Raw genomic sequence first — 25,302 nt, forward strand, 5'->3', positions numbered from 1 at the left:
GGCGGACGCCCTAATGGGTTACGCACCCAAATGCATATGGATGACCAGTACATTCCTCAAATATCCAATTAAAATCTCAGAAACCCTGGTGTGTATATGCACTTGTGTGTCTCTGTGTCAAAAGATGGTATCACAGGATGAGGTGTGAGAAGGTTTGCGTTTTACTACAGAGGAAACTACACTGCTCAAAAAAATAAAGGGAACACTTAAAACAACACAATGTAACTCCAAGTCAATCACACTTCTGTGAAATCAAATTGTCCACTTAGGAAGCAACACTGATTGACAATAAATGTCACATGCTGTTGTGCAAATGGAATAGACAACAGGTGGAAATTATAGGCAATTAGGAAGACACCCCCAATAAAGGAGTGGTTCTGCAGGTGGTGACCACAGACCACTTCTCAGTTCCTATGCTTCCTGGCTGATGTTTTGGTCACTTTTGAATGCTGGCGGTGCTTTCACTCTAGTGGTAGCATGAGACGGAGTCTACAACCCACACAAGTGGCTCAGGTAGTGCAGGTCATCCAGGATGGAACATCAATGCGAGCTGTGGCAAGAAGGTTTGCTGTGTCTGTCAGCGTAGTGTCCAGAGCATGGAGGCGCTACCAGGAGACAGGCCAGTACATCAGGAGACGTGGAGTAGGCCGTAGGAGGGCAACAACCCAGCAGCAGGACCGCTACCTCCGCCTTTGTGCAAGGAGGAGCAGGAGGAGCACTGCCAGAGCCCTGCAAAATGACCTCCAGCAGGCCACAAATGTGCATGTGTCTGCTCAAACAGTCAGAAACAGACTCCATGAGGGTGGTATGAGGGCCCGACGTCCACAGGTGGGGGTTGTGTTTACAGCCCAACACCGTGCAGAACGTTTGGCATTTGCCAGAGAACACCAAGATTGGCAAATTTGCCACTGGCGCCCTGTGCTCTTCACAGATGAAAGCAGGTTCACATTGAGCACATGTGACAGACGTGACAGAGTCTGGAGACTCTGTGGAGAACGTTCTGCTGCCTGCAACATCCTCCAGCATGACCGGTTTGGCGGTGGGTCAGTCATGGTGTGGGGTGGCATTTCTTTGGGGAGCCGCACAGCCCTCCATGTGCTCGCCAGAGGTAGCCTGACTGCCATTAGGTACCGAGATGAGATCCTCAGACCCCTTGTGAGGGTGCGGTTGGCCCTGGGTTCCTCCTAATGCAAGACCATGCTAGACCTTATGTGGCTGGAGTGTGTCAGCAGTTCCTGCAAGAGGAAGGCATTGATGCTATGGACGGGCCCCCCGTTCCCCAGACCTGAATCCAATTGAGCACATCTGGGACATCATGTCTCGCTCCATCCACCAACGCCACGTTGCACCACAGACTGTCCAGGAGTTGGCGGATGCTTTAGTCCAGGTCTGGGAGGAGATCCCTCAGGAGACCATCCGCCACCTCATCAGGAGCATGCCCAGGCGTTGTAGGGAGGTCATACAGGCACGTGGAGGCCACAAACACTACTGAAACTCATTTAGACTTGTTTTAAGGACATTACATCAAAGTTGGATCAGCCTGTAGTGTGGTTTTCCACTTTAATTTTGAGTGTGACTCCAAATCCAGACTTCCATGGGTTGATAAATTTGATTTTCATTGATAATTTGTGTCATTTTGTTGTCAGCACATTCAACTACGGTATGTAAAGAAAAAAAGTATTTAATAAGAATATTTCATTCATTCAGATCTAGGATGTGTTATTTTAGTGTTCCCTTTATTTTTTTGAGCAGTGTATAATTTCCCATCTAAGCTCCCGAAATACACAAAGCCAAAACACACACACTCAGACCTGCCAACCCTGTCCAACTTTTTAGAGTACCAGACGCACGAGGCAAATTGGAGCTTCAACTTGTTTGCATAGCACGTGCCGAAGTGGGGTTCCCCCGCACTGTTTGAGTCTGATCACAATTATAGAATTGTACCAAATCAAGTCTATAAAAGGTTGGAATACTTTATTGACAGCGTTCCATTCAGGAATGGAACTTTGAGGCACGTGTACTCTGCATTTTTTGGGGTTCGGGTACTGCTGCTCTGTCTGTTTCCCGCAGTCTCCTCACTCATCATCTGACATAGCTTTACTGACTAGCTGCAATAACAATGAGTTGCAAAATTACCTGCTAATATTCTTATTGCATGGGACCTATTGTTTGCTTACTTTTTTTCATGACCACATGTGCTTAGACAACCATTATGAATCACACCTGGTTCAGTTCAATCCTCTAAAAAGGTATTTACAAAACAAATAAAATAGTCATACTGATAAGTACAGAACATATCAAATAAATGTTTTGTGGAATTAGCACAGAGATAATTATCTATAACGTTTTTCTTAGCAAATGCCCCCAAGTCTCTATAGTAAAGGAACGCTTGTCACCTCTCAAACAGGGCCAATCACTTGGGCCAGCTCACAAGTATTGGTTTATTGACACGGTTCCTAATCAACACGAAAACAAATAAAGCTTAAGCAGGCTACCACAAAGGGAATCTGAACGCTGTTCGCTAGAAGAGTCCGGTGTTTCAGTCTATGTGAAAGGTGCCTATTGTATTTCTTTGAAATCTAGTGCAAAGACATTTTAGAAGCAGTGCCTCTATAGCCAACACTGGACACTTATTCATTCTTCATCACGCAGTCTTCTAAAACCCCGACTCCGTTTGATGCCAAGATGTTTATATTTATTTTTGATATATATAGATATATATATATATATATACACAGTGCCTTGCGAAAGTATTCGGCCCCCTTGAACTTTGCGACCTTTTGCCACATTTCAGGCTTCAATCATAAAGATATAAAACTGTATTTTTTTGTGAAGAATCAACAACAAGTGGGACACAATCATGAAGTGGAACGACATTTATTGGATATTTCAAACTTTTTTAACAAATCAAAAACTGAAAAATTGGGCGTGCAAAATTATTCAGCCCCCTTAAGTTAATACTTTGTAGCGCCACCTTTTGCTGCGATTACAGCTGTAAGTCGCTTGGGGTATGTCTCTATCAGTTTTGCACATCGAGAGACTGAAATTTTTTCCCATTCCTCCTTGCAAAACAGCTCGAGCTCAGTGAGGTTGGATGGAGAGCATTTGTGAACAGCAGTTTTCAGTTCTTTCCACAGATTCTTGATTGGATTCAGGTCTGGACTTTGACTTGGCCATTCTAACACCTGGATATGTTTATTTTTAAACCATTCCATTGTAGATTTTGCTTTATGTTTTGGATCATTGTCTTGTTGGAAGACAAATCTCCGTCCCAGTCTCAGGTCTTTTGCAGACTCCATCAGGTTGGCTTGTGGCAAACTTTAAACAACACTTTTTATGGATATCTTTAAGAAATGGCTTTCTTCTTGCCACTCTTCCATAAAGGCCAGATTTGTGCAATATACGACTGATTGTTGTCCTATGGACAGAGTCTCCCACCTCAGCTGTAGATCTCTGCAGTTCATCCAGAGTGATCATGGGCCTCTTGGCTGCATCTCTGATCAGTCTTCTCCTTGTATGAGCTGAAATTTTAGAGGGACGGCCAGGTCTTGGTAGATTTGCAGTGGTCTGATACTCCTTCCATTTCAATATTATCGCTTGCACAGTGCTCCTTGGGATGTTTAAAGCTTGGGAAATCTTTTTGTATCCAAATCCGGCTTTAAACTTCTTCACAACAGTATCTCGGACCTGCCTGGTGTGTTCCTTGTTCTTCATGATGCTCTCTGCGCTTTTAACGGACCTCTGAGACTATCACAGTGCAGGTGCATTTATACGGAGACTTGATTACACACAGGTGGATTGTATTTGTCATCATTAGTAATTTAGGTCAACATTGGATCATTCAGAGATCCTCACTGAACTTCTGGAGAGAGTTTGCTGCACTGAAAGTAAAGGGGCTGAATAATTTTGCACGCCCAATTTTTCAGTTTTTGATTTGTTAAAAAAAGTTTGAAATATCCAATAAATATCGTTCCACTTCATGATTGTGTCCCACTTGTTGTTGATTCTTCACAAAAAAATACAGTTTTATATCTTTATGTTTGAAGCCTGAAATGTGGCAAAAGGTCGCAAAGTTCAAGGGGGCCGAATACTTTCGCAAGGCACTGTATATATAAATAAATAATGCTTTGTGTAACGTGGATCATAATTACTGTTGCAGTCTATCAAGATGCATGATCCTCGTAAAATGTTGTAAAAACATACACATTAAAAATAAAAATCAGGCCCTATTTATTTCTGCGTACTTTTAAGTCAAATCTAGTACATGGACAGAGAATTGCGTAGTTGGTACGCAAAATGCGTGCATGTTGGCAAGTCTGCACACTTTGTTCATCCAAGCCCTGATGAGTGTTTGTGGACAGATGGACTGCACACACAAGCAACTACACCCACTCAAACATAACTGGTGACTGTTTGATTACCGAGATTGTGCAAGGGTACCAATAAGGATACTGGGGATATAGGCTAGCCAGGGAGCTACATGTGAAACACCCCCGGCCTAGACTATACTGTACACAGGGCAGGCAAGTTGACGGAACCCGACTCTGCGTGTGTCGAGAGGTGTGAGTGAGCTTTTTGAAGTTAGCACAGCAAGTTTGAGCAATGTTTTTCAATAATGTGGTATAGCTGTACAGAAAATATGGGGCATGTGTTTACTGTAAGCACTGAATCTTACGCATATCTGCTATGTGTAACTCACATTTCTTATAAAAACAGTGCACTATGTCAATGGGGGATTTGCATAGAAAATTGGTTTACACACACTGTCAAGATCACATAGTGATAACCTTCACTGTGTAGGCAGATTTAATCTTACCGGTTGAAGAAGCTAGCCAGTGGCCCCAGCATCTTGGGCTTGCCCTCATCCTCTGCCCCCAGACCCATGTGTCTCCGCCGCGGACTCCGCAGACCCCCGCCGATATCACCGCCTGGCGACAACGACAGCGCCACGTCTGAGAAGTGGGCGCTGCCGCCATCGTCAGTCTCCATGGTGACGATGGCGCTGGAGTCGGAGGTGACCATGAAGTCCAGGATGTCCTCGTTGGACGCCGACAGCGTGGCAGAGAGCTCCGTGCTCAGACTCGACACGCTGCACACCGAGATGTCGTCGCTGCGGTTCAGGGCTCTGCCTCCCACACCACTCATCCCCATTGCGATGACTCCCACACCAGCGCTGGACCTGGGGGCGGGGCTGAAGAGGCGCACCAAGTCGTAGCTGCTGCGGGGGAAGGTGGAGGACTTGCGGAGGCAAGCGCTGTCTCCAGACTGGTCCAGAGAGAGAGTAGCGGGGCCCTGGTCGTGGTGGTTCGACCCCAGGGTAAAGCCACTCTCTCCTGGGTGTGGGTGGGCGTGGATGTGCTCAGGGTGATTGATCTCCAGGGTGGGGATGCCAGAGTCCTGGGAGGCCAGGCTGTTGCAGTCCTGGTCATCATGGCCCCGCTGGGGGCTGCCGTAGTGCTCGGCAGAGGCCTTATAACTGGGCAGGGAGTGCTGGGTGAGGGGGGGCTTGTTGTGCTCATGGTGGTTGTGGAGGTCTGGGCTTGGTTGTGCTGTGGAAATGGGGTCTATGCTGACCATGCCATTCTTCATTATGGTTCCTCCAGCAGCATCTGGAACGAACAAGGAATTAATTGAAACATAGCTGTTATAGGGACGAGAGTCTCCTACTAGTGATAATGTCATATAGTAGAGTGATGGTTGTCTGGATGGCCTCTAAATGGCCAGGTACAAATGTTTTTGCAAAAAGACATTTAAAAATGTTCATATTGTCCTTCGGCGTGACGTTTTTCAAACAACATTAGCATACAGTTTAATTCATTGGACCAACTTTGGTTTGACAGGTCAGCAGAGCAAGAAAGTCATGCTCCGTAACCTAACTACTGAGGAAAAGTAGGGCTAGGACAGAGATTAGGTTCTCTGCTGACAAATCACTGACTCAGAACCCACCTCCCCATTAGCCAGGCCATCAAATAGCAGTAACAATGGAGCAGAAACATACAGGGAAGTGAAAGAGGATCCGGACAGCAACCAGGCTGAAACTGAAACCCAAAACAGACCTCCTGTACTGTGTTCCTGCCTGGACTGCAATAAATAAGCGAAGACTGTACATCGGAGTCCAGGCTACAAGGGGTCTTACTGTTGAGGTCCAGGAGAGAAGACCCCTCGGAGAGAGGTGTCAGACACTCCCCCCCATTTCATAATTCAGGGGAATCGGAATTAGAAGATGAGGGAAATTACATTAATTGGGAGAAATAGCTTTGAAAGTGCTTTACATTTTTTTTTATTGGATTGACAGGCTTCTAAAAACCTATTTTCTACCACAGTAAAACTTAAAGTACAGTGTAAAGCGACAGGATACCATCAGTGTCATTGTGTGGATCTGAAGGAAACTGTGACAAAAGATCTCAGTTCCCACAAGTTTAACGTCTCCTGAGCAGAACTGGAAGAGACACTATGCTGCCGCCGGGTGTGTGTGTGCGTGTGTGTGTGTGTGTGTGTGGGGGGGGGGGGGGGGGAATAGATATACTACCCCTGGCACAATACTTGTCACCAAGTGCTACAAGAAAAAGGGTAAAACATAGTATGAGAAAATAAAGATTATCTGGCAAAAACAATAGGCTACCTGCTGTACATATGATAGAGAACTAAATAAAATTCCTTAATAATAGCAGTTTCCCACTGACTAAACTGACCTAAAGCCCCGGTCAGCTTTAACCTGATCAAGAGTTTGTCATGTGAGTCTCAGTTGGACTTGGCCCCAAGACAGGCTGGAAACAAGGAGCGGGGAGAGACAGAAGAAAGCAGAGCGAGATAGACAGACAGGTTGTCACTGAGCTAATGAAGCACATGCTTCTTTTAATATCTAAACCTCACACCTGGCAGAAAGAAAATTAATCAATGTTGTCATGGCAAGGGATGTTATCACTTAAAATGATAATGGTTCGTCTCCCAGCCTGGAATTCAGAGTCGGATGAGTGGTAAATCATTTTTATAGGAATTAAAATAACATGTTAAGCGTAATCTGTATTTGGTAAGAAGCTGAAATGACACTGCATTTTGTCTTCATCTCCTCACAGTAGTATTTTTGTTAAGATGTCATGCATATGGCAATTTCTACTCCTGGCCGGTATGTGAATGATTGCCATAGTTCCTGAAAGTAGTACAAGCCTAGTCTGTTTCCTGTGTTTGGTTTAGTGTCGCGGGAAGGCATGGACACATTCCACATTGCATAGAGAAGAACACTATCAGCGACTAGGCTACACAAACAACAATGCTTAAGATAATAAAGACTAGATGCTACACTTCCTCTCTGTGATATATTAAGCACCTCTACTAGAGAGAAAGAGAGAGAACAAAATGGTGTAATAAAACGTACCAACGTAAAAGGGATTCCGTGTACGCATAAATACAGACATCGCGACTGAACTGAAGGTGACAATGCTGGACACAGACTGAAGACTGAGTGGAGCTGAATGAGTCTAGGCCTGCTCACTTTGACAAGTGTGAATCCTGCATCACACCACTCAACACACCCTGAACACACATAGCTAGTGCAAAATTGCATTGTTCTCATTATTGCTGGAGATGTAATGAATAGAGACTAGAAACTCGTGTTGCGTTACAGTGGTGTGTATTCATGGATGCCAGTGGATATATTTGACCAATAAAACAATATATACAGTACCAGTCAAAAGATTGTAAACACCTACTCATTCAAGGGGGGTTTTCTTTATTTTTACCATTTTCTACATTGTAGAATAGTGAAGACATCAAAACTATGAAATAACACACATGGAATCATGTAGTAACCAAAAGTGGTAATCAAATCAAAATATGTTTTACATTTGAGATGCTTCAAAGTAGCCACCCTTTGCCTTGATGACAGCTTTACACACTTGGCATTCTCTCAACCAGCTTCACCAGGAATGCTTTTCCAACAGTCTTGAAGGAGTTCCCACATTTGCTGAGCACTTGTTGGCTGTTTTTCCTTCACTCTGCAGACCAACTCATCCCAAACCATCTCAATTGGGTTGCGTTCGGGTGATTGTGGAAGCCAGGTCATCTGACGCAGCACTCCATCACTCTCCCTCTTGGTCAAATAGCCCTTACACAGCTTGGAGATGTGTTTGGTTATTGTCCTGTTGAAAAACAAATGATAGTCCCACTAAGCGCAAACCAGAAGGGATGGCGTATCACTGAAGAATGCTGTAGTATTATTTAATTCTGAATAAATAATTGACAGTGTCACTAGCAAAGTACCCCCACACCTTCTACTCCATGCTTCACGGTGGGAACCACACATGCGTAGATCATCTGTTCACCTACTCTGCGTCTCACAAAGATACAGTGGTTGGAACCAAAAATCTCAAATTCAGACCAAAGGACAGATTTACACCGGTCTAATGTCCATTACTCGTGTTTCTTGGCCCAAGCAAGTCTCTTGTTATTGGTGAGCTTTAGTAGTGGTTTTTTTGCAGCAATTTGACCATGAAGGCCTGATTCACACAGTCTCCTCTGAGATGAGATGTGTCTGTTACTTGAACTCTGGGAAGCATTTATTTGGGCTGCAATTTCTGAGGCTGGTAACTAATGAACTTATCCTCTGCAGCAGAGGTAACTCTGGGTCTTCTTTCCTCATGAGAGCCAGTTTCATCATAGCGCTTGATGGTTTTTGAGACTGCACTTGAAGAAACTCTCAAAGTTCTTGAAATGTTCCATAGCGACTGCCCTTCATGTCTTAAAGTAAAGATGGACTGTTGTGTCTTTTTGCTTATTTGAGCTGTTCTTGTCATAATTTGGACTTGGTCCTTTGCCAAATAGGGCCATTTTCTGTATACCACCCCTAACTTCTCACAACAGAACTGATTGGCTCAAACGCATTTAGATGTAAATAAATTCCACAAATTAACTTTTAACAAGGCACAACTGCATTCCAGGTGACTTCCTCAAAGCTGGTTAAGAGAATACCAAAAGTGTGCAAAGCTGTCTTCAAGGCAAAGTGTGGCTACTTTCTTGGGTTTCTACATGATTCCATGTGTTATTTCATAGTTCTGATGTCTTCACTATTATTCTACAATGTATAAAATAGTACAAATAAAATAAAAATCCTGGAATGAGTAGGTGTGTCCAAACTTTTGACTGGTAATGTATATATAAAATAATGTATCTTCTGTCTCTGTGTTTTTATATTTTTCAGTAAATTCGCCAGTGGCTGAATCTCAGTGGATAAATAATCAGAGTGAGGGAAACAGCGCCCCTCCGTCGCAATATGTGTAGCCTATGTATCATATGCTGTCTGGACTGAAATAGTATGACATGCTGCTGCCATAGCATTTGATTGATTGATGTCAGCAAGCATTTGGCCTCCCTTGATAAAACAATTATAAAGAAATTGCCAATCAGCATTGAACTGAGCTCAACTTTGGGTTGCATGCTAAATCAGGCCTTTCCTAAGCCATGGATGGAGATGGGGATTTAGCTCATGGTTTTGACTTAATTCTCTGTACAGGCCAATGATTATGACACCAGTTCTGATCTAACCATTAATGAATGTTGTGCCATTGGCCTGAGACGATTGAAGTTCAATACATAGCCTAGCCCTTTTAGGCTCACATTAACTAGCTAGCTAACTTAGCTGGTTCATTGTTGCCCATGCGATGAAGTTAGGCTACTGAGCTAAAATGCTTGCTAGCTTACGACAACAAAAACTAAAAACGTACAGTATGACAGAGCCATAGACAGTTGGCCAACACAAAAGAGGATGGCATTAGCATTCAACTAGTCTACAAGTCGGGAAAGTAAAAAAACAACACAAAAATCACCTCTGCACGCATGCGCGCACACACACAGAAATCAGTACCATGTACAGCGACACGATATTTAGCAACATTGATTGGGCTAAATTGTTTTCAGTATCTTTAAGTTTGTTTTCAGTGTATTAAACTAAGTGTAGACTTGATTTGATTATGTTTAAAATGTTTAAGTTGAAATGGTGCTGAAAGTGCAGTACTCCTGTTGTCTTTGTGCTGACTTGTGATAACTCTGTGGTTCTTGTTAATAAACTGTTGAAAACATGAACTTGCTTGACCATGTTGCAGGTCATATAAACTCTTCCTTACATGAAATATGTTTTTTGTGGAGTTCACCGGACAGATGTTGGTCTCCAGTTGTGATGAAACAAACATGTGTAGTTGAATTTATTCCGCCATAGTGTGACTTATTTTTGTTGTCACGGCCTTATTGGATATCACACTGGCATATGAACGAATGGGTTATAGAGCCAACAACGCAATTATCATAACATCGGTTGAAGTATGGATTCTTTACTGGCTTGGCTTCCTCAGTGATTTTACCCACGCACCACTACTGTTGAGTTAGACTGTCACTAGAGGAAAACACAATTAGGTTCTTCCAACCACAATGTATTAAGTTCAATACATCACCATTGAGTGGCAATCACTATGAATTTCTAATCATTTGCAACTGCACTTTCATTGCCAGTGCATTGTGCCATAGGCAATTATGTCATTATTAATAAATAGGCTACTGATTTGCATATCACCCCACCTGTTGCTCCAGCTCCACTACTAGCCTAAATCAAAATGCCAAAAACGACAGTTTACCTACCACTTCCTCTCCGGTTGTTGGTCCCCTCCGTGGAATGTGCCATGTTGATGCTACAGGTGGGCTGTCGACTGGGCAGGTTGCTGTCGGCTCCTCGATCGGACCATGATGATACGTTGCTGCAACTTACTTAACCTCACCTCCGCTCTAAGCATAGCTTGATGTTTGTTTACAGAGGAAAGTGTCTGTTAAGTACGCTTTTAGGACTCATTGACAGACACACACACACACACACACACACACACACACACACACACACACACACACACACACACACACACACACACACACACACACACGTCATTCAGCCGTGATAGGTAAAAGTACGAGCCGTACGAATGTGTCATTTTGGTGGCTTAAAAAGTGCCACAAATGCCAATCATGTCAACTTGGCAAACGACTCGTTCACGCGATTACCAACGTCTCAAATGATACGCTGCGTCAGTTCTATACGCTTCCGTTTTCCATTATTAAAGCCGATAGTGTTGCTCAAACGTTACAACAGAGCATTAAATAACTACACAATCTGGATTGGTTTAAATTCTATGAAAAGACAATAGGTAAGTTTATCCGGTCTTTGTAATAACATACCTGTCTCGGTGCTTCCGCAGCCATTTTAAAATAAACTTACCGAATTGAGCGCAATGTAATCGAGCCAAGAAAACGACTGCGTCGATGACTTCACCTGTCAGCCGCCAAGGCGTGAATAATCGTCTCATTGTCTCCATCACTAACAGGACAAGTTTCTCAAAAGTGGTCAACTTCTGGTAAGTTGAACATTATGGTAAATTGAGTCATTGTTAGAATGTTATATTAGGACGCCAGATGACAATGAAAACAGATGGTGTTCTATGCATTTATATTGTGACACTTAGCTGCTATTCTGTATTGGACGTAATGCAATGTGGGGTTTTCGATTATTTTCACTCAGTCTCCACATATGCAGAATTTAAAGTCAATCACTTTCCTATGACCACATAATGTATAAAGTGTATATTTCAGTCCAGCAATTCAAGAGCAAATAAAAGTAGTTGCAATATATTTGACCATAGACAGATGACAAGGCTGTACCATTTATTAGGACTATTGTATCTGTATGTAGCAGATCGTATCTGCCCTCTGGTTTCAATGTGGAGCCAGGAAGGAGACTAATTTCTGCAGAATACTGCCTTAAGTGTAAAGATACACTTTCTCAAGATATCAAATTCTTTATATTGATATTCTCTACAACTATTGTGCCCATTAATTATAACACTGAACTAATGGCAAAGCATCCTTAAGTACAGTGAACATTGTGCAAATAAGACATGAACAGAACCTGAGGTGATTTGGTTTATACCTTTATTAGATTTTTAAAAAAACTCCAATGAAAAAAATAATTTACTCGGGGTGTACATGAAATTAAAACAATACAACCACTTGACACAGTTGGGAGAAGGATGAGGGAGTAAGGTATGGGATGAGCTGGGATGGGAGGGTGTCATCTAGTGGAAATGAAGAGACAAGGAAAACTGGTTTTCAGTGCTGGATATGCTGTTCTTCAGACCACAGTACAATCAAAACTCTATTTGTTAAACCTTTTCAATGTAGTTTCAAATGCATACTCTCACTTGATGCATTTTCTCGCCAAACTTTTTTCTTCTCAATATATAAACAAAACCTTACCATGGAAGAACATAAAAAGGAAAATACATGGGAGTTTGAAGGAAATGCATCTATTTAAGTGCTTTGTGACTCAGTCTCATATCCACACTCACCATTTTTTTATTTTTATTATCACTTCTTTAACCTCACCTGTACTTATTTTATATAATTAGAACCTGTTTTATTTATTCAACTTAAAGAGATGGTGTGATGTTGGCATGCTGATTTTATTTGAAAGACACTCCATAACAGTTGGGTCTTTATTTTTTCAGCTCTCCCTCACTCAAAAATAACTTTTCATGCTAAATTAAGTGAATTTCCCCGACATACGCTTAAATGTTTAAGTTTACATGCGCCAAGATATTGCATATGACCGAGGGCCATGAAAAGGTCATCCTCACATTACTTATGCAATCTCAAATTGCTCGGCCAGCTTCAAAAGTTAGCTCTAAAACTAAGTGCTGTACAATTAACTGTACAAATCTTGGGATTAATAAACACATGTCAATTTTTTGCTCAAATAAAGTTTCAGTACTAAATGAATGCTTGAATGAAAGTACTGATGCACTGCCACATACTTGTTTTCCACCTACTTTAAAAACAAATGTTTAGTATTTAAGTATTCCTGAGTGACTGACAACTGTCTAAATAAAATAAAGAATTGAAAGCAGCCAGAAATTTTCTGAGCAGTCTTTCATTCACGTTTCGATCGGTTTAACACAAGTGAAGAACATACAATAAAGTATGGGGCAGACACTGAGGCCCTGGCAAATTGAAACAGTTTGCTATTGACTTTGCCAAACCAACTCAAGATACCACTGTCCATTAAGAGGTCTATGAATAGTAAAAACCTAGGATCAATGACAGTGCTCACACTGTGCCTTGTGACAGTGCATTTAAACCCGTTTGTGCACATGTTGTTGGCAGACATATTTTGGACTGCGCAACGAATGCATCACAAGAGTACATGGGGGCATGGTAACAAACATTTGTTGCCTGTGCTTCAATTCCTAAGTCTTCTGAGGGCGAAAATATTTAACCAGTTCTTGCCCCCCCCAAAAATGGTATATGGACTAATATTTTGAAAGGGAAGGAGGGAAACAACAACCTGAAATATCCCCCTGCAGGGATATAAAGATATGCACAACGCATTTAGTCTAAAGATGTGATTTAATAGTCAATGCACAGGCCACAAAAACAATCAATCCAACATCTTAGGGCCTCAAATTAAACGTAGTTTGTGCACTTGCACTTAGAGGGTTTGGGGCACAAATATATTTAGCATTTCTCTTGGTAAAGATCTAGCACACAATGTCATTTTGAACCAATGTCTGTACGTGTTCAATGCAGACACACACGTAAAAAAGTGAGACATTTTTGTATACTGGCTACTGTATACCAAAAATGAAAGTAAAACACCCCTCTAAATAAAAATGTAATATTTTTGTACTTCGGTGGAATTATGTAATTTTTGGTTGATCACCTTTTCCTCTGTTTTATATTACACTTTTCAGTTAAGTAGTGTCAGCATACATTTTTTATTTATTGCCTTTAATATCCTGCTTCTGCTGTAGACCTTACAGTCCAATGAGCATAGTGATACTAGATTCTTGTAATACAGTCTGAATTTGTTGCCACCTGATAACAATATTTAAATCAAATACCTGTAACTATTTACTTGAATTGTTATTACAGGCCAGTTAACTTACTAATTCTTAAAATAAAAACCAAGCCCACATAAAGTGAGAACCATCGGCAGTCAATTATTTTGCTTTTCTTTTTTTCTCTCCAAAATATCCTTCCACTCTGCCTCAACAAACAAAACTACAGGATCTACAGATCACGGCCACAATATCGATATTGCAACAGTAATTCATAGCACCAATTGTTTGTACTATGGAGTTGATTTTGATTGCACCAAATCGGTGCCTCTGTAGAGGATGACTGTAATTAAATATTTTTGCAAAGAGCCATTACTCCCCAAATTGAACTCAAACGTGCTTTTTTTTCTTGTTGCATTGAACATCAGTTTTGAAATATTTTTCTTTTTTTGGAAGTTTTGTACTTTTTTTTGCCACAAACCATACTACCTACGTCTACTACTAAGGTTCTGAAAAATTGACGACCACCCTTCTAAATCATACTAATTTAGAGCAACGTTGCACACTTCTGGGGGGGGGGGGGGGGGGGGGGGGAGAATCTTTGATACAGATTTTTCAGAGGAAAGATGCACACATTCTTTCTCTTTCCACATTCAGAAAGGCACCCATGCTACCAAAATAAACTATTATTGCACAACTCAAAAATCGCCACATTCTTCCTTCACTTTCTGAATGATAGGGGTGGAGAAAGAAAAAGAGGATGCTATCGCGGTGCTTTCATACAACGTTATGAAGAGCGACATCACAGTCAATTCATGGAAATTGTAGCAGTTACACTAGTAAAGAAGGAATGAGACTAGTAGGACAGGCACAACCATTTGGACACCACAACTACCAGTATCCTAGTTTAAAAGCAAAAAGAAAGCTGGAAAAACCAATGGAAGGAAAAACAAGAGTCCCTTATATCTAACTGTGACTAATGAAGATTATTAATGTCTGGAAAAATCAACTAAAGCAAATCTATGTATGCATGTATTCAGATATTGCATCACAAAGACATGTAGAACTTTTTTTTTTTTTTCATATTTTCACTCTTTTGTTGTGGTTGTTGATTACATACGATTCAAGTTAGTAAATGAAAATCAGCAGGGTTGGGATGTGGTGAGGGGTTCCTCTGTCCAGAAGCCTTTGGTTTCCCGGTCCTGAGGTCTCCCCTATATCTGCTAGTAGAGGTGCAGTCAAACGAGAAGAGGTTATATCCTCTCGACAATAGGCTTACACTCCACAGAGCTAGTTATCAGATGTTGCTGCTCCCTGCAGGAATAAAGACATTGGGTGAGAAAGATGGCCTCCAGTACAGTGAGCTTGTGCACAGGGTATTTGTTAATTTAGCCTCAGCTTAAAGCAAAACAGAACATTTTGTATTTGATCACTGGATTAAAATGTGTTAACTGGAACATGTTTGAAGATTGTGTCACTGGGGGGGGGGGGGGGGGGGGTAGAGAGCGCTGGTGTTGGCCTGGCTGACAGGTATGTCTATTCTAAAGCACTCTGAATAGCTGACACCTATAGGAATGAATATGCTGGCTGTGAATGCTGATGACTTGCAACTAAAATACAAATTTTAATATTTGTAATTCAGTTTAAACTAAGTAGTTGCATATAAAATGACCAATTCATGACCCATCTGCATCTGTCAGGACAAAAAAAAAAAATCTAAAGCTTCCAAATTTAAAGCAATAAAAATGAAGTAATCCCAGCCATAGGCCCAAGATATATTTACCCTAACTCTGATTGATCATACCTGTACACTGAGATCCGGGGAAAAGGGGGGAACAGAGTTTGTTCTGCCACCAGCACTCATCTTGCTGGCTGCCAGTTCCTCCCTGTCCACTAATATTTAATAGAGGGAACTAAAAAGAAGAAAGGCAAGGTATTAGTCTAACGCAGGGGAAACTGTTTCATTGTAAAAATTTAAAGTCTCTTCTGATCCAACCCACGTAGACATTCTTATAAGATTCTTACCTCATGCAAATCTTCAATGAAGTCATAGGTTTTCCCATATGTGGGACACTGACCAGCCGCTGCACATTTGCAGGCTTCCTTCTCTCTGCAAGATTCTTCCTTCTGAATCTGATTGACTGGGACGTCCATCCGTCCACTTGCCATCAATGTTGCTGCTCCTGCTGCGGCTGCCATTTCGCAGTCTAAGCAAATCTCTTGCTCAGCGATTGGCAGAAGGGTGCTAGAGCCCTCCTGAGAATCCAGTGAGGTCTGGGCACTCTTCTCCATGCCAGACTTCTTCAATCTGGGCAGGAACTTACCAGATTCCAGTTCTGACTTCCCGTAGCAGGGGCCCTCGTTTTCTGCGTCCTCCTCTAGCGGTTTGAGGTCTGCCTGAGGGTCATCGAAGACATCTGGCAGGGCCAGGAATGGAACACTCTTCTCCTCTTCTTTCTCAGAATCAGCCTCCGACTCACTCCCTCCACCGGGCGACAGCTCTGAGGCGGATATGGGTCGGAAGTGAGTCCTGGGGGAGATGCGGATAGCTCTGTATTGGGTGGTCTGGTTGATGCCGTATAGCCGTGGGTGGAAAGCGTCGTTCTCAGAGTCCGAGCACAATATAGACTTGGGCTTGAACCCCGGGCTGAACGAAGCCATGTCCTCAGGCTCGAAGGAGCATTCTACATGGAGGACTTGAGAGAACTGATTGTTCAGATCGAAGGACGCAAACGGGTTGTCGAGTCCTGGCTCCTCTCCTTGGAAGCCTGCACAGGATCCGAGTAAATCTTCATGGAAGATTAAAGAAAATCCCTTATTCAAACCTTCCCCACTTCCTTTAGTAGCCTGGTCGCTCTGCCCGAAGGAGACCAGGGGCCTCCAGAAGGGCTTATGGCCAGGGGCAAAGCAGCTGCCCGTATTCATGAACACGTCTGTACCAGCAATGGTGACCACATCTGAGGCAGAGGCAGCAGCGGCACACTGTAGCAGGCTGCCTCTCGCGTCGCCAGGCGGCACCACAGCCCAGTCCTGATCACCACTGAATGTCTTCAGCTCTCCGTACACTCCTCCCAGGATGAACGATGTGTTGTCTTTCTCAGGGTTCACGTCCCAGGGCTTGGACGGCGTCATGTAATCCCCGGAAGCATTAATCTTCGAGAGTTTGTTTTTGGCCAGGAGGGCCTGCTCTTCATTCTTGCCTTCCCACAGGTGGTACTCAGAGTGCTGCACTGCCTTCTTCAGAGGCCCCTGGATGGGACCAACTTCCTTTACCTGCACGTCAAGACAACCGCAGTGGTAGCTGCTCGACTCTTTGGAGAACAAGCCCTCGCCTGGCTTCTCTCCTCCTAGTGATAGTTCAGGATCTTCATCTCCGATAGCTGTCCAAATATCCTTTATTATCCCTGAGCTGTAGTTGTCACACTGTTGGTTTGTGTCATGCGAAAACATGCCAGCATCATACTGTTCTAACGCTATCCCACAAATGGACTCCAATTTAGATTTCTTTGCAAAGGTCGGATTGGACACTGTGCCAACATTGGCCTCATCGCACTGACGACCGGTGTCTTCTTGTAAAAAGTCCAGGATTTCTTCCTCTAGGTATGTACCAGAGATGGGGAGGATTATACAATTCATCTCTTCATTGCCAATTAGAGCGGACTCCTCTGTATGAACATTTATTTGCTCATTGTCTGAACGCGTCTCTTCCGAATGTGACCATGGACTGCAGGTTCGGGTTGAAAGGTTTGAACAATGTTCAGTTTCATCGAAGGCACTATTTTTGGTCCAAATTAGCAAACGAGACTGCTTGTTACAATGTGGTTCTAGACAGCTACTTGAATCTGTGTTGTTTTCTTGACCAACGGTGAGTGAGTCGCAGGGAAAAGAAAGAGTGGGGCTATCGTACTGGAGCTCAAAAAGAGAGAAGCAGGAGTTGTTCAGACCAGACGCTTCGCTCGTGGCTTCTGGGAGATGAGGCTCCTCCAGGTTTCCAGTGCTGATGGTGAATGTAACACCATCCAAAGCGGGGGAGAGCTGAACAGGTGAGTCCCCTACAAAGCTTTCTCCATCCTTATCTTCAGAGCTAGAGGATGAATAACATCCCCAGATCTGAGCCATGTTTTCCAAATCCTGCATGAAGAACCCATCAGCTGCCAAAGTTTCCTGACAGTCCACCCTTATTGCACTTTCCCCTTGCAGCTCAAGGCCATCTAACACTAAACAACATTCTGTCTCAAAGTCTCTTTGTTCTTCGCTATTCTGTCGAATCATGCTCAAGATCCGACTCTCTTTTACTGAGTCTGAGGCACTAGGATCCAATATGGATTGATAAATATCGACTTCATAGAAGTGAGTGAATTCAGACAGATGGTCATCATCTAAATCTCTACTATCCTCAGGCGGAGGGAAGCTTGAGGTCCCATTGAGGTCGTTAGCCTCCTCATTTGAGTCGCCTGGCACCTCAACAAAGTGCCCATCCACAAAGGTTCCCGCTGCCAGATACGCCCTCTGGAAGCTTGCGTTGGCAATGTAGATGCCTTGCATTCTCTCAGACAGCCTTTCAAAGTTAGCGGACATAGTCGAGTCGTCTGGAGAGTCCACCTTACTCCGGTACTTTGTTTCCAGTTTGCTCTTTCTGCTACTGAAAGGTACAAAATACTCTGTGATGGGCTCTGTGTACCACAGGGGCTCTTCCATGTACTCCTTTTTGTTGCTGGCCTCAGCTCCGGACTCCTTTGCGTCCCCCCAACCTGGATATTTTCGAATCTCCTTCAGCGGCCTGTTCCCCTTTTTGTAGAGCTGAGTTTGCCTTGCAGAGCCTCCAGTGGTGCTGCTGCTGCTGCCGCCTCCAGCGTTCCTGCGCCCCTCTTTGTCAATGGCCTGCAGAGCCAGTTTCACTTGTCCTCTGTTGCGCCCCCGCTTACTCCTGCTGCCCGCCTCCTTGGACTTGTGCCTGATTCTGACTGCTTTCCTGCTGGAGATTTTGGAATCGCCTGGGTTCCCGCTGGAGCTCGAGCCAGCCTCGCTAGAGCCAGAGGACCAGGAGCGAGGCCGATACTTGCACTCTGACCTGTGCCTCGCCTGCCTCTTGCTGTGAACGGCAGCTCGGTCCTCCGCAGTTGCGCCACCATGGTATCGGTTCTCTTTCTCCTTCTTGCTGCGTCGCTGTTGGGCTCTCTCGCTGGTTGGGTTAGTGGTAGTGCTGCATGCCTCAGGGGTTCTCTCATTAGCAGCTTCACCATCGCTGTTGCAATCTTTTGGGGAGGAGGTGTCAGTGCTGGTCTGCGGGGCTGCAGAGGATGATGAGCCAGAGTAAGCGCTGGCTTTAGCTTTGTTCCACACCGTCATGATCTCTTGGAGACAAACAGATCCCTCTGACAAAGGAGGAAAGGCTTCATAATACCTGCAACAACGAGAGAAAATGTTGTCAATGAAGAAATAATAAAATGAATGAGCACATGTTTAATGGGCAGAAAACTAAATCAACTAGTTCTGCCAGCTACTCAGGACAGTATTGTGGTTATGGGTAAAAAAAAAAAATTTTAAAAAAAACCATACATTTCCACCTGGTCCTTTGAGGAAGAGGACTCAACTTGTTCAGGAGACTGAGATCCATAAGATTTGTTGAGCGGTTTTTCTTCTGTGAAGAATTATAAGCAATATGATAAGTGTCATCATTGAAGTGTTTTTATATTTACTAGGGCATACAAATGTATAAACCCAAGATACAAACCTTTCTGTTTGTTTTGGATGTCCTTGAGTTTGGAGCAAAGCTCCTCGACCAGGCTCTCAATTCCAGAGTTCTGTGGGGAAATAATTAGGGAGAATGTAACATCTAGCAAATAATCAATCCATTGAAGAGAATGGATCAGACCATTCATAAAGTGATGGGATGTATCCATCAATAACACTTAGGGGTTTGAACATATGCTTTTTTCAAAGGCAAACTTTGACCCCCATTGTAACACTGACTAGAGGGTATTAACATAGGGCTGACAGAAGTCTAACCAGCTGACTGTCGGCACGGGCATGCTCTACCATGACCGTGTTAAATCAGTGTTTCCATTAGCGGCTGACGGCTAATCACGGTTACACACACAGATTTTCAACCGGCTACATTTTTCAGATTAACTAGACTACTTTTTTTGTATTTACAGTGCCTTGCGAAAGTTTTCGGCCCCCTTGAACTTTGCGACCTTTTGCCACATTTCAGGCTTCAAACATAAAGATATAAAACTGTATTTTTTTGTGAAGAATAAACAACAAGTGGGACACAATCATGAAGTGGAAAGACATTTATTGGATATTTCAAACTTTTTTAACAAATCAAAAACTGAAAAATTGGGCGTGCAAAATTATTCAGCCCCCTTAAGTTAATACTTTGTAGCGCCACATTTTGCTGCGATTACAGCTGTAAGTCGCTTGTCTCTATAGGTTTTGCACATCGAGAGACTGAAATGTTTTCCCATTCCTCCTTGCAAAACAGCTCGAGCTCAGTGAGGTTGGATGGAGAGCATTTGTGAACAGCAGTTTTCAGTTCTTTCCACAGATTCGGGTCTGGACTTTGACTTGGCCATTCTAACACCTGGATATGTTTATTTTTGAACCATTCCATTGTAGATTTTGCTTTATGTTTTGGATCATTGTCTTGTTGGAAGACAAATCTCTGTCCCAGTCTCAGGTCTTTTGCAGACTCCATCAGGTTCTTCCAGAATGGTCCTGTATTTGGCTCCATCCATCTTCCCATCAATTTTAACCATCTTCCCTGTCCCTGTTGAACAAAAGCAGGCCCAAACCATGATGCTGCCACCACCATGTTTGACAGTGGGGATGGTGTGTTCAGCTGTGTTGCTTTTACGCCAAACATGACCCCCATTGTAACACTGACTAGAGGGTATTAACATAGGGCTGACAGAAGTCTAACCAGCTGACTGTCGGCACGGGCATGCTCTACCATGACCGTGTTAAATCAGTGTTTCCATTAGCGGCTGACGGCTAATCACGGTTACACACACAGATTTTCAACCGGCTACATTTTTCAGATTAACTAGACTACTTTTTTTGTATTTACAGTGCCTTGCGAAAGTTTTCGGCCCCCTTGAACTTTGCGACCTTTTGCCACATTTCAGGCTTCAAACATAAAGATATAAAACTGTATTTTTTTGTGAAGAATAAACAACAAGTGGGACACAATCATGAAGTGGAAAGACATTTATTGGATATTTCAAACTTTTTTAACAAATCAAAAACTGAAAAATTGGGCGTGCAAAATTATTCAGCCCCTTTACTTTCAGTGCAGCAAACTCTCTCCAGAAGTTCAGTGAGGATCTCTGAATGATCAAATGTTGACCTAAATGACTAATGATGATAAATACAATCCACCTGTGTGTAATCAAGTCTCCGTATAAATGCACCTGCACTGTGATAGTCTCAGAGTTCCGTTAAAAGCACAGAGAGCATCATGAAGAACAAGGAACACACCAGGCAGGTCCGAGATACTGTTGTGAAGAAGTTTAAAGCCGGATTTGGATACAAAAAGATTTCCCAAGCTTTAAACATCCCAAGGAGCACTGTGCAAGCGATAATATTGAAATGGAAGGAGTATCAGACCACTGCAAATCTACCAAGACCTGGCCGTCCCTCTAAACTTTCAGCTCATACAAGGAGAAGACTGATCAGAGATGCAGCCAAGAGGCCCATGATCACTCTGGATGAACTGCAGAGATCTACAGCTGAGGTGGGAGACTCTGTCCATAGGACAACACTCAGTCGTATATTGCACAAATCTGGCCTTTATGAAAGAGTGGCAAGAAGAAAGCCATTTCTTAAAGATATCCATAAAAAGTGTCGTTTAAAGTTTGCCACAAGCCACCTGGGAGACACACCAAACATGTGGAAGAAGGTGCTCTGGTCAGATGAAACCAAAATTGAACTTTTTGGCAACAATGCAAAACGTTATGTTTGGCGTAAAAGCAACACAGCTGAACACACCATCCCCACTGTCAAACATGGTGGTGGCAGCATCATGGTTTGGGCCTGCTTTTCTTCAGCAGGGACAAGGAAGATGGTTAAAATTGATGGGAAGATGGATGGAGCCAAATACAGGACCATTCGGGAAGAAAACCTGATGGAGTCTGCAAAAGACCTGAGACTGGGACGGAGATTTGTCTTCCAACAAGACAATGATCCAAAACATAAAGCAAAATCTACAATGGAATGGTTCAAAAATAAACATATCCAGGTGTTAGAATGGCCAAGTCAAAGTCCAGACCCGAATCTGTGGAAAGAACTGAAAACTGCTGTTCACAAATGCTCTCCATCCAACCTCACTGAGCTCGAGCTGTTTTGCAAGGAGGAATGGGAAAACATTTCAGTCTCTCGATGTGCAAAACCTATAGAGACAAGCGACTTACAGCTGTAATCGCAGCAAAATGTGGCGCTACAAAGTATTAACTTAAGGGGGCTGAATAATTTTGCACGCCCAATTTTTCAGTTTTTGATTTGTTAAAAAAGTTTGAAATATCCAATAAATGTCGTTCCACTTCATGATTGTGTCCCACTTGTTGTTGATTCTTCACAAAAAAATACAGTTTTATGTCTTTATGTTTGAAGCCTGAAATGTGGCAAAAGGTCGCAAAGTTCAAGGGGGCCGAATACTTTCGCAAGGCACTGTATTTTTTTACCTTTATTTAACTAGGCAAGTCAGTTAAGAACAAATTCTTATTTTCAATGATGGCCTAGGAACAGTGGGTTAACTGCATAGGGGCAGAACGACAGATTTTGTACCTTGTCAGCTCGGGGGTTTGAACTTGCAACCGTTCGGTTACTAGTCCAATGCTCTAACCACTAGGCTACCCTGCGCCCCATTTAAAAGTTTCAATTCGATAGGTTTGTTGAGCCCTCTCCAACTAGAATGAACGATTTTCATATTCTAGAAATCTATTGATAGGATAGGTGCCTGTCAGTCACAAAGCGATCGATGACTGGGAAACGCAGCAGAGACAAAGCGAGAGGTTTCACTCTCGCCAAAATAAGCCCAATGTGTTTCTATGGGCTTATTTTGGATCTAAGCATGTCGCCTCCCGCTTTGGGACAACAACTCCCATTTTTAAAGCGGAGACATGAGCATCTCGTCATTTTGTACAGATATCTGGTTGCAGTCGAATTTCTTTACGCGGAGGAGGGAGAGAAAGCATGATGCTCGTGAATTGGCATGTCCCATGTAATGTAAGTGGTAACGAGGAGTCAAAATCCAAAAGCCTAATTATTGTTCTAACATTTTATTCATTTTCTTTCAAATAGCCAGCCACGCGGAGTCGTGGTGCCAAGTAGGCAATTTATTGTTTGTTGATTGACAACTGAACAGCAAGTGTTGACTAGTTTATAAAAAGGTGTCAAACTGACTGAATAAGGTCATTCTCCTATATCCCTATATTTTATAATCAGGGCCCTCACAGAAACCAGGCATTAAAACAGAATTCAACAATATTCAAAAGTGCATTAACTTTAATAGGGAATCAACTAAATGTATTAATTTGCACAAGTTTATCATACGACATGAACAAAATGCGTTAGTGATTCGTATTTCTTGCAACCTCTGTGTGCAGTACTCAAGTCTGCCACTTTGTGAAGCAGTTAGCAATGATGCTAATGAAAAGTCTTCTGGTAGATGGGAAGGCTTTCCCAAAAACCTTTTCAATTAAAGCTGCAATATGTAACTTTTTGGGTGATCTGACCAAATTCAGATGGAAATGTGAGTTACAGATCTGTCACTCATTGAAAGCAAGTCTATAAGAAGCGGTAGATCCGTTTTATTTCTATGCTTACCATTCTTAAATTTAGTTTTTGCATCTTATTTTCGGTTTTGTATACCAGCTTCAAAAAGCTTAAAATACAATATTTTTGGTTAAACAGCCTATTGCTAGGTGTGCGCTTGAATTAAAGGGTAACTACATTTTTTTTTTTTTTTTTAAGTCACAATTTTCCAGATTTTCCCCAGACCTCAAACATGGTCTACAGGGTGGGAAATTAAACACCTGAATATCATCTCTGACAGACACTGCGATGCAGTGCCCTCGACCACTGCGCCACCCGGGACGCACTGTTGATTCCTTGATGTTTAGTTGTACAACAGTTTCTGTTTACTATGGTTTCAAATTATTTAATTTAACACAGTTAAAAGACAGGTCACAAATTAAATTGAGCAATATGCACCATTACTTCTTACGAGTAACACGTGTGTTTTAGTTTAAAGTGTAATGTTCTCTTACTTAGAAAATAGTCCTGATCATATCGGCCTAGACAATATCCAAAACTAACAGAGTGAATTCATACATTTTCAGTCATTTAAAGTTGTATACAGTGGGGCAAAAAAGTATTTAGTCAGCCACCAACTGTGCAAGTACTCCCGCTTAAAAAGATGAGAGGCCTGTAATTTTCATCATAGGTAAACTTCAACTATGACAGACAAAATGAGGAAAATATATCCAGAAAATCACATTGTAGGATTTCTTATGAATTTATTTGCAAATTATGGTGGAAAATAAGTATTTGGTCAATAACAAAAGTTTCTCAATACTTTGTTCTATACCCTTTGTTGGCAATGACAGAGGTCAAACATTTTCTGTAAGTCTTCACAAGGTTTCCACACACTGTTGCTGGTATTTTGGCCCATTCCTCCATGCAGATCTCCTCTAGAGCAGTGATGTTTTGGGGCTGTTGCTGGGCAACACAGACTTTCAACTCCCTCCAAAGATTTTCTATGGGGTTGAGATCTGGAGACTGGCTAGGCCACTCCAGGACCTTCAAATGCTTCTTACGAAGCCACTCCTTCGTTGCCCGGGCGGTGTGTTTGGGATCATTGTCATGCTGAAAGACCCAGACATGTTTCATCTTCAATACCCTTGCTGATGGAAGGAGGTTTTCACACAAATTTCACGATACATGGCCCCATTCATTCTTTCCTTTACACGGATCAGTCATCCTGGTCCCTTTGCAGAAAAACAGCCCCAAAGCATGATGTTTCCACCCCCATGCTTCACAGTAGGTATGGTGTTCTTTGGATGCAACTCAGCTTTCTTTGTCCTCCAAACACGACGAGTTGAGTTTACCAAAAAGTTATATTTTGGTTTCATCTGACCATATGACATTCTCCCAATCTTCTTCTGGATCATCCAAATGCTCTCTAGCAAACTTCAGATGGGCCTGGACATGTACTGGCTTAAGCAGGGGGACACGTCTGGCACTGCAGGATTCGAGTCCCTGGCGGCGTAGTGTGTTACTGATGGTAGGCTTTGTTACTTTGGTCCCAGCTCTATGCAGGTCGTTCACTAGGTCCCCCCCCCCGTGTGGTTCTGGGAATTTTGCTCACCGTTCTTGTGATCATTTTGACTCCACGGGGTGAGATCTTGCGTGGAGCCCCAGATAGAGGGAG

At 42.8% G+C, this 25,302-nt stretch overlaps 2 protein-coding genes across 6 annotated transcripts in view; both read right to left on the reverse strand.

Annotated features, from left to right (window-relative positions):
* LOC110531883 (TBC1 domain family member 14) overlaps window positions 1–11,316 on the reverse strand; it is a 69,677-nt gene extending 58,361 nt beyond the window's left edge. Inside the window, exons 1-3 of one of the 3 annotated variants that reach the window (XM_036987787.1) lie at window positions 11,255–11,316; window positions 10,627–10,780; window positions 4,817–5,609 (exon numbers count right to left, since the gene is read on the reverse strand). In XM_036987787.1, coding sequence (XP_036843682.1) covers window positions 4,817–5,609; window positions 10,627–10,669 — 836 coding nt within the window. In that variant the 5' untranslated portion in view covers window positions 10,670–10,780; window positions 11,255–11,316. The other 2 variants (XM_021615359.2, XM_021615360.2) reach the window with 2 other exon arrangements.
* A 626-nt stretch (window positions 11,317–11,942) lies between these two features.
* Window positions 11,943–25,302, reverse strand: part of LOC110531884 (uncharacterized protein KIAA0232) — a 34,239-nt gene continuing 20,879 nt past the window's right edge. For 2 of the 3 annotated variants that reach the window (XM_036987788.1, XM_036987789.1), the window contains 5 exons: window positions 19,603–19,672; window positions 19,428–19,509; window positions 15,894–19,272; window positions 15,673–15,781; window positions 11,943–15,182 (listed from right to left, as the gene is read on the reverse strand). In XM_036987788.1, coding sequence (XP_036843683.1) covers window positions 15,166–15,182; window positions 15,673–15,781; window positions 15,894–19,272; window positions 19,428–19,509; window positions 19,603–19,672 — 3,657 coding nt within the window. In that variant the 3' untranslated portion in view covers window positions 11,943–15,165. The remainder of the gene's footprint in view (window positions 15,183–15,672; window positions 15,782–15,893; window positions 19,273–19,427; window positions 19,510–19,602; window positions 19,673–25,302) is intronic. The other variant, XR_005053222.1, reaches the window with a different exon arrangement.

This window comes from Oncorhynchus mykiss, chromosome 9 (assembly GCF_013265735.2).
Source record: "Oncorhynchus mykiss isolate Arlee chromosome 9, USDA_OmykA_1.1, whole genome shotgun sequence".
NCBI lineage: Eukaryota > Metazoa > Chordata > Actinopteri > Salmoniformes > Salmonidae > Oncorhynchus > Oncorhynchus mykiss.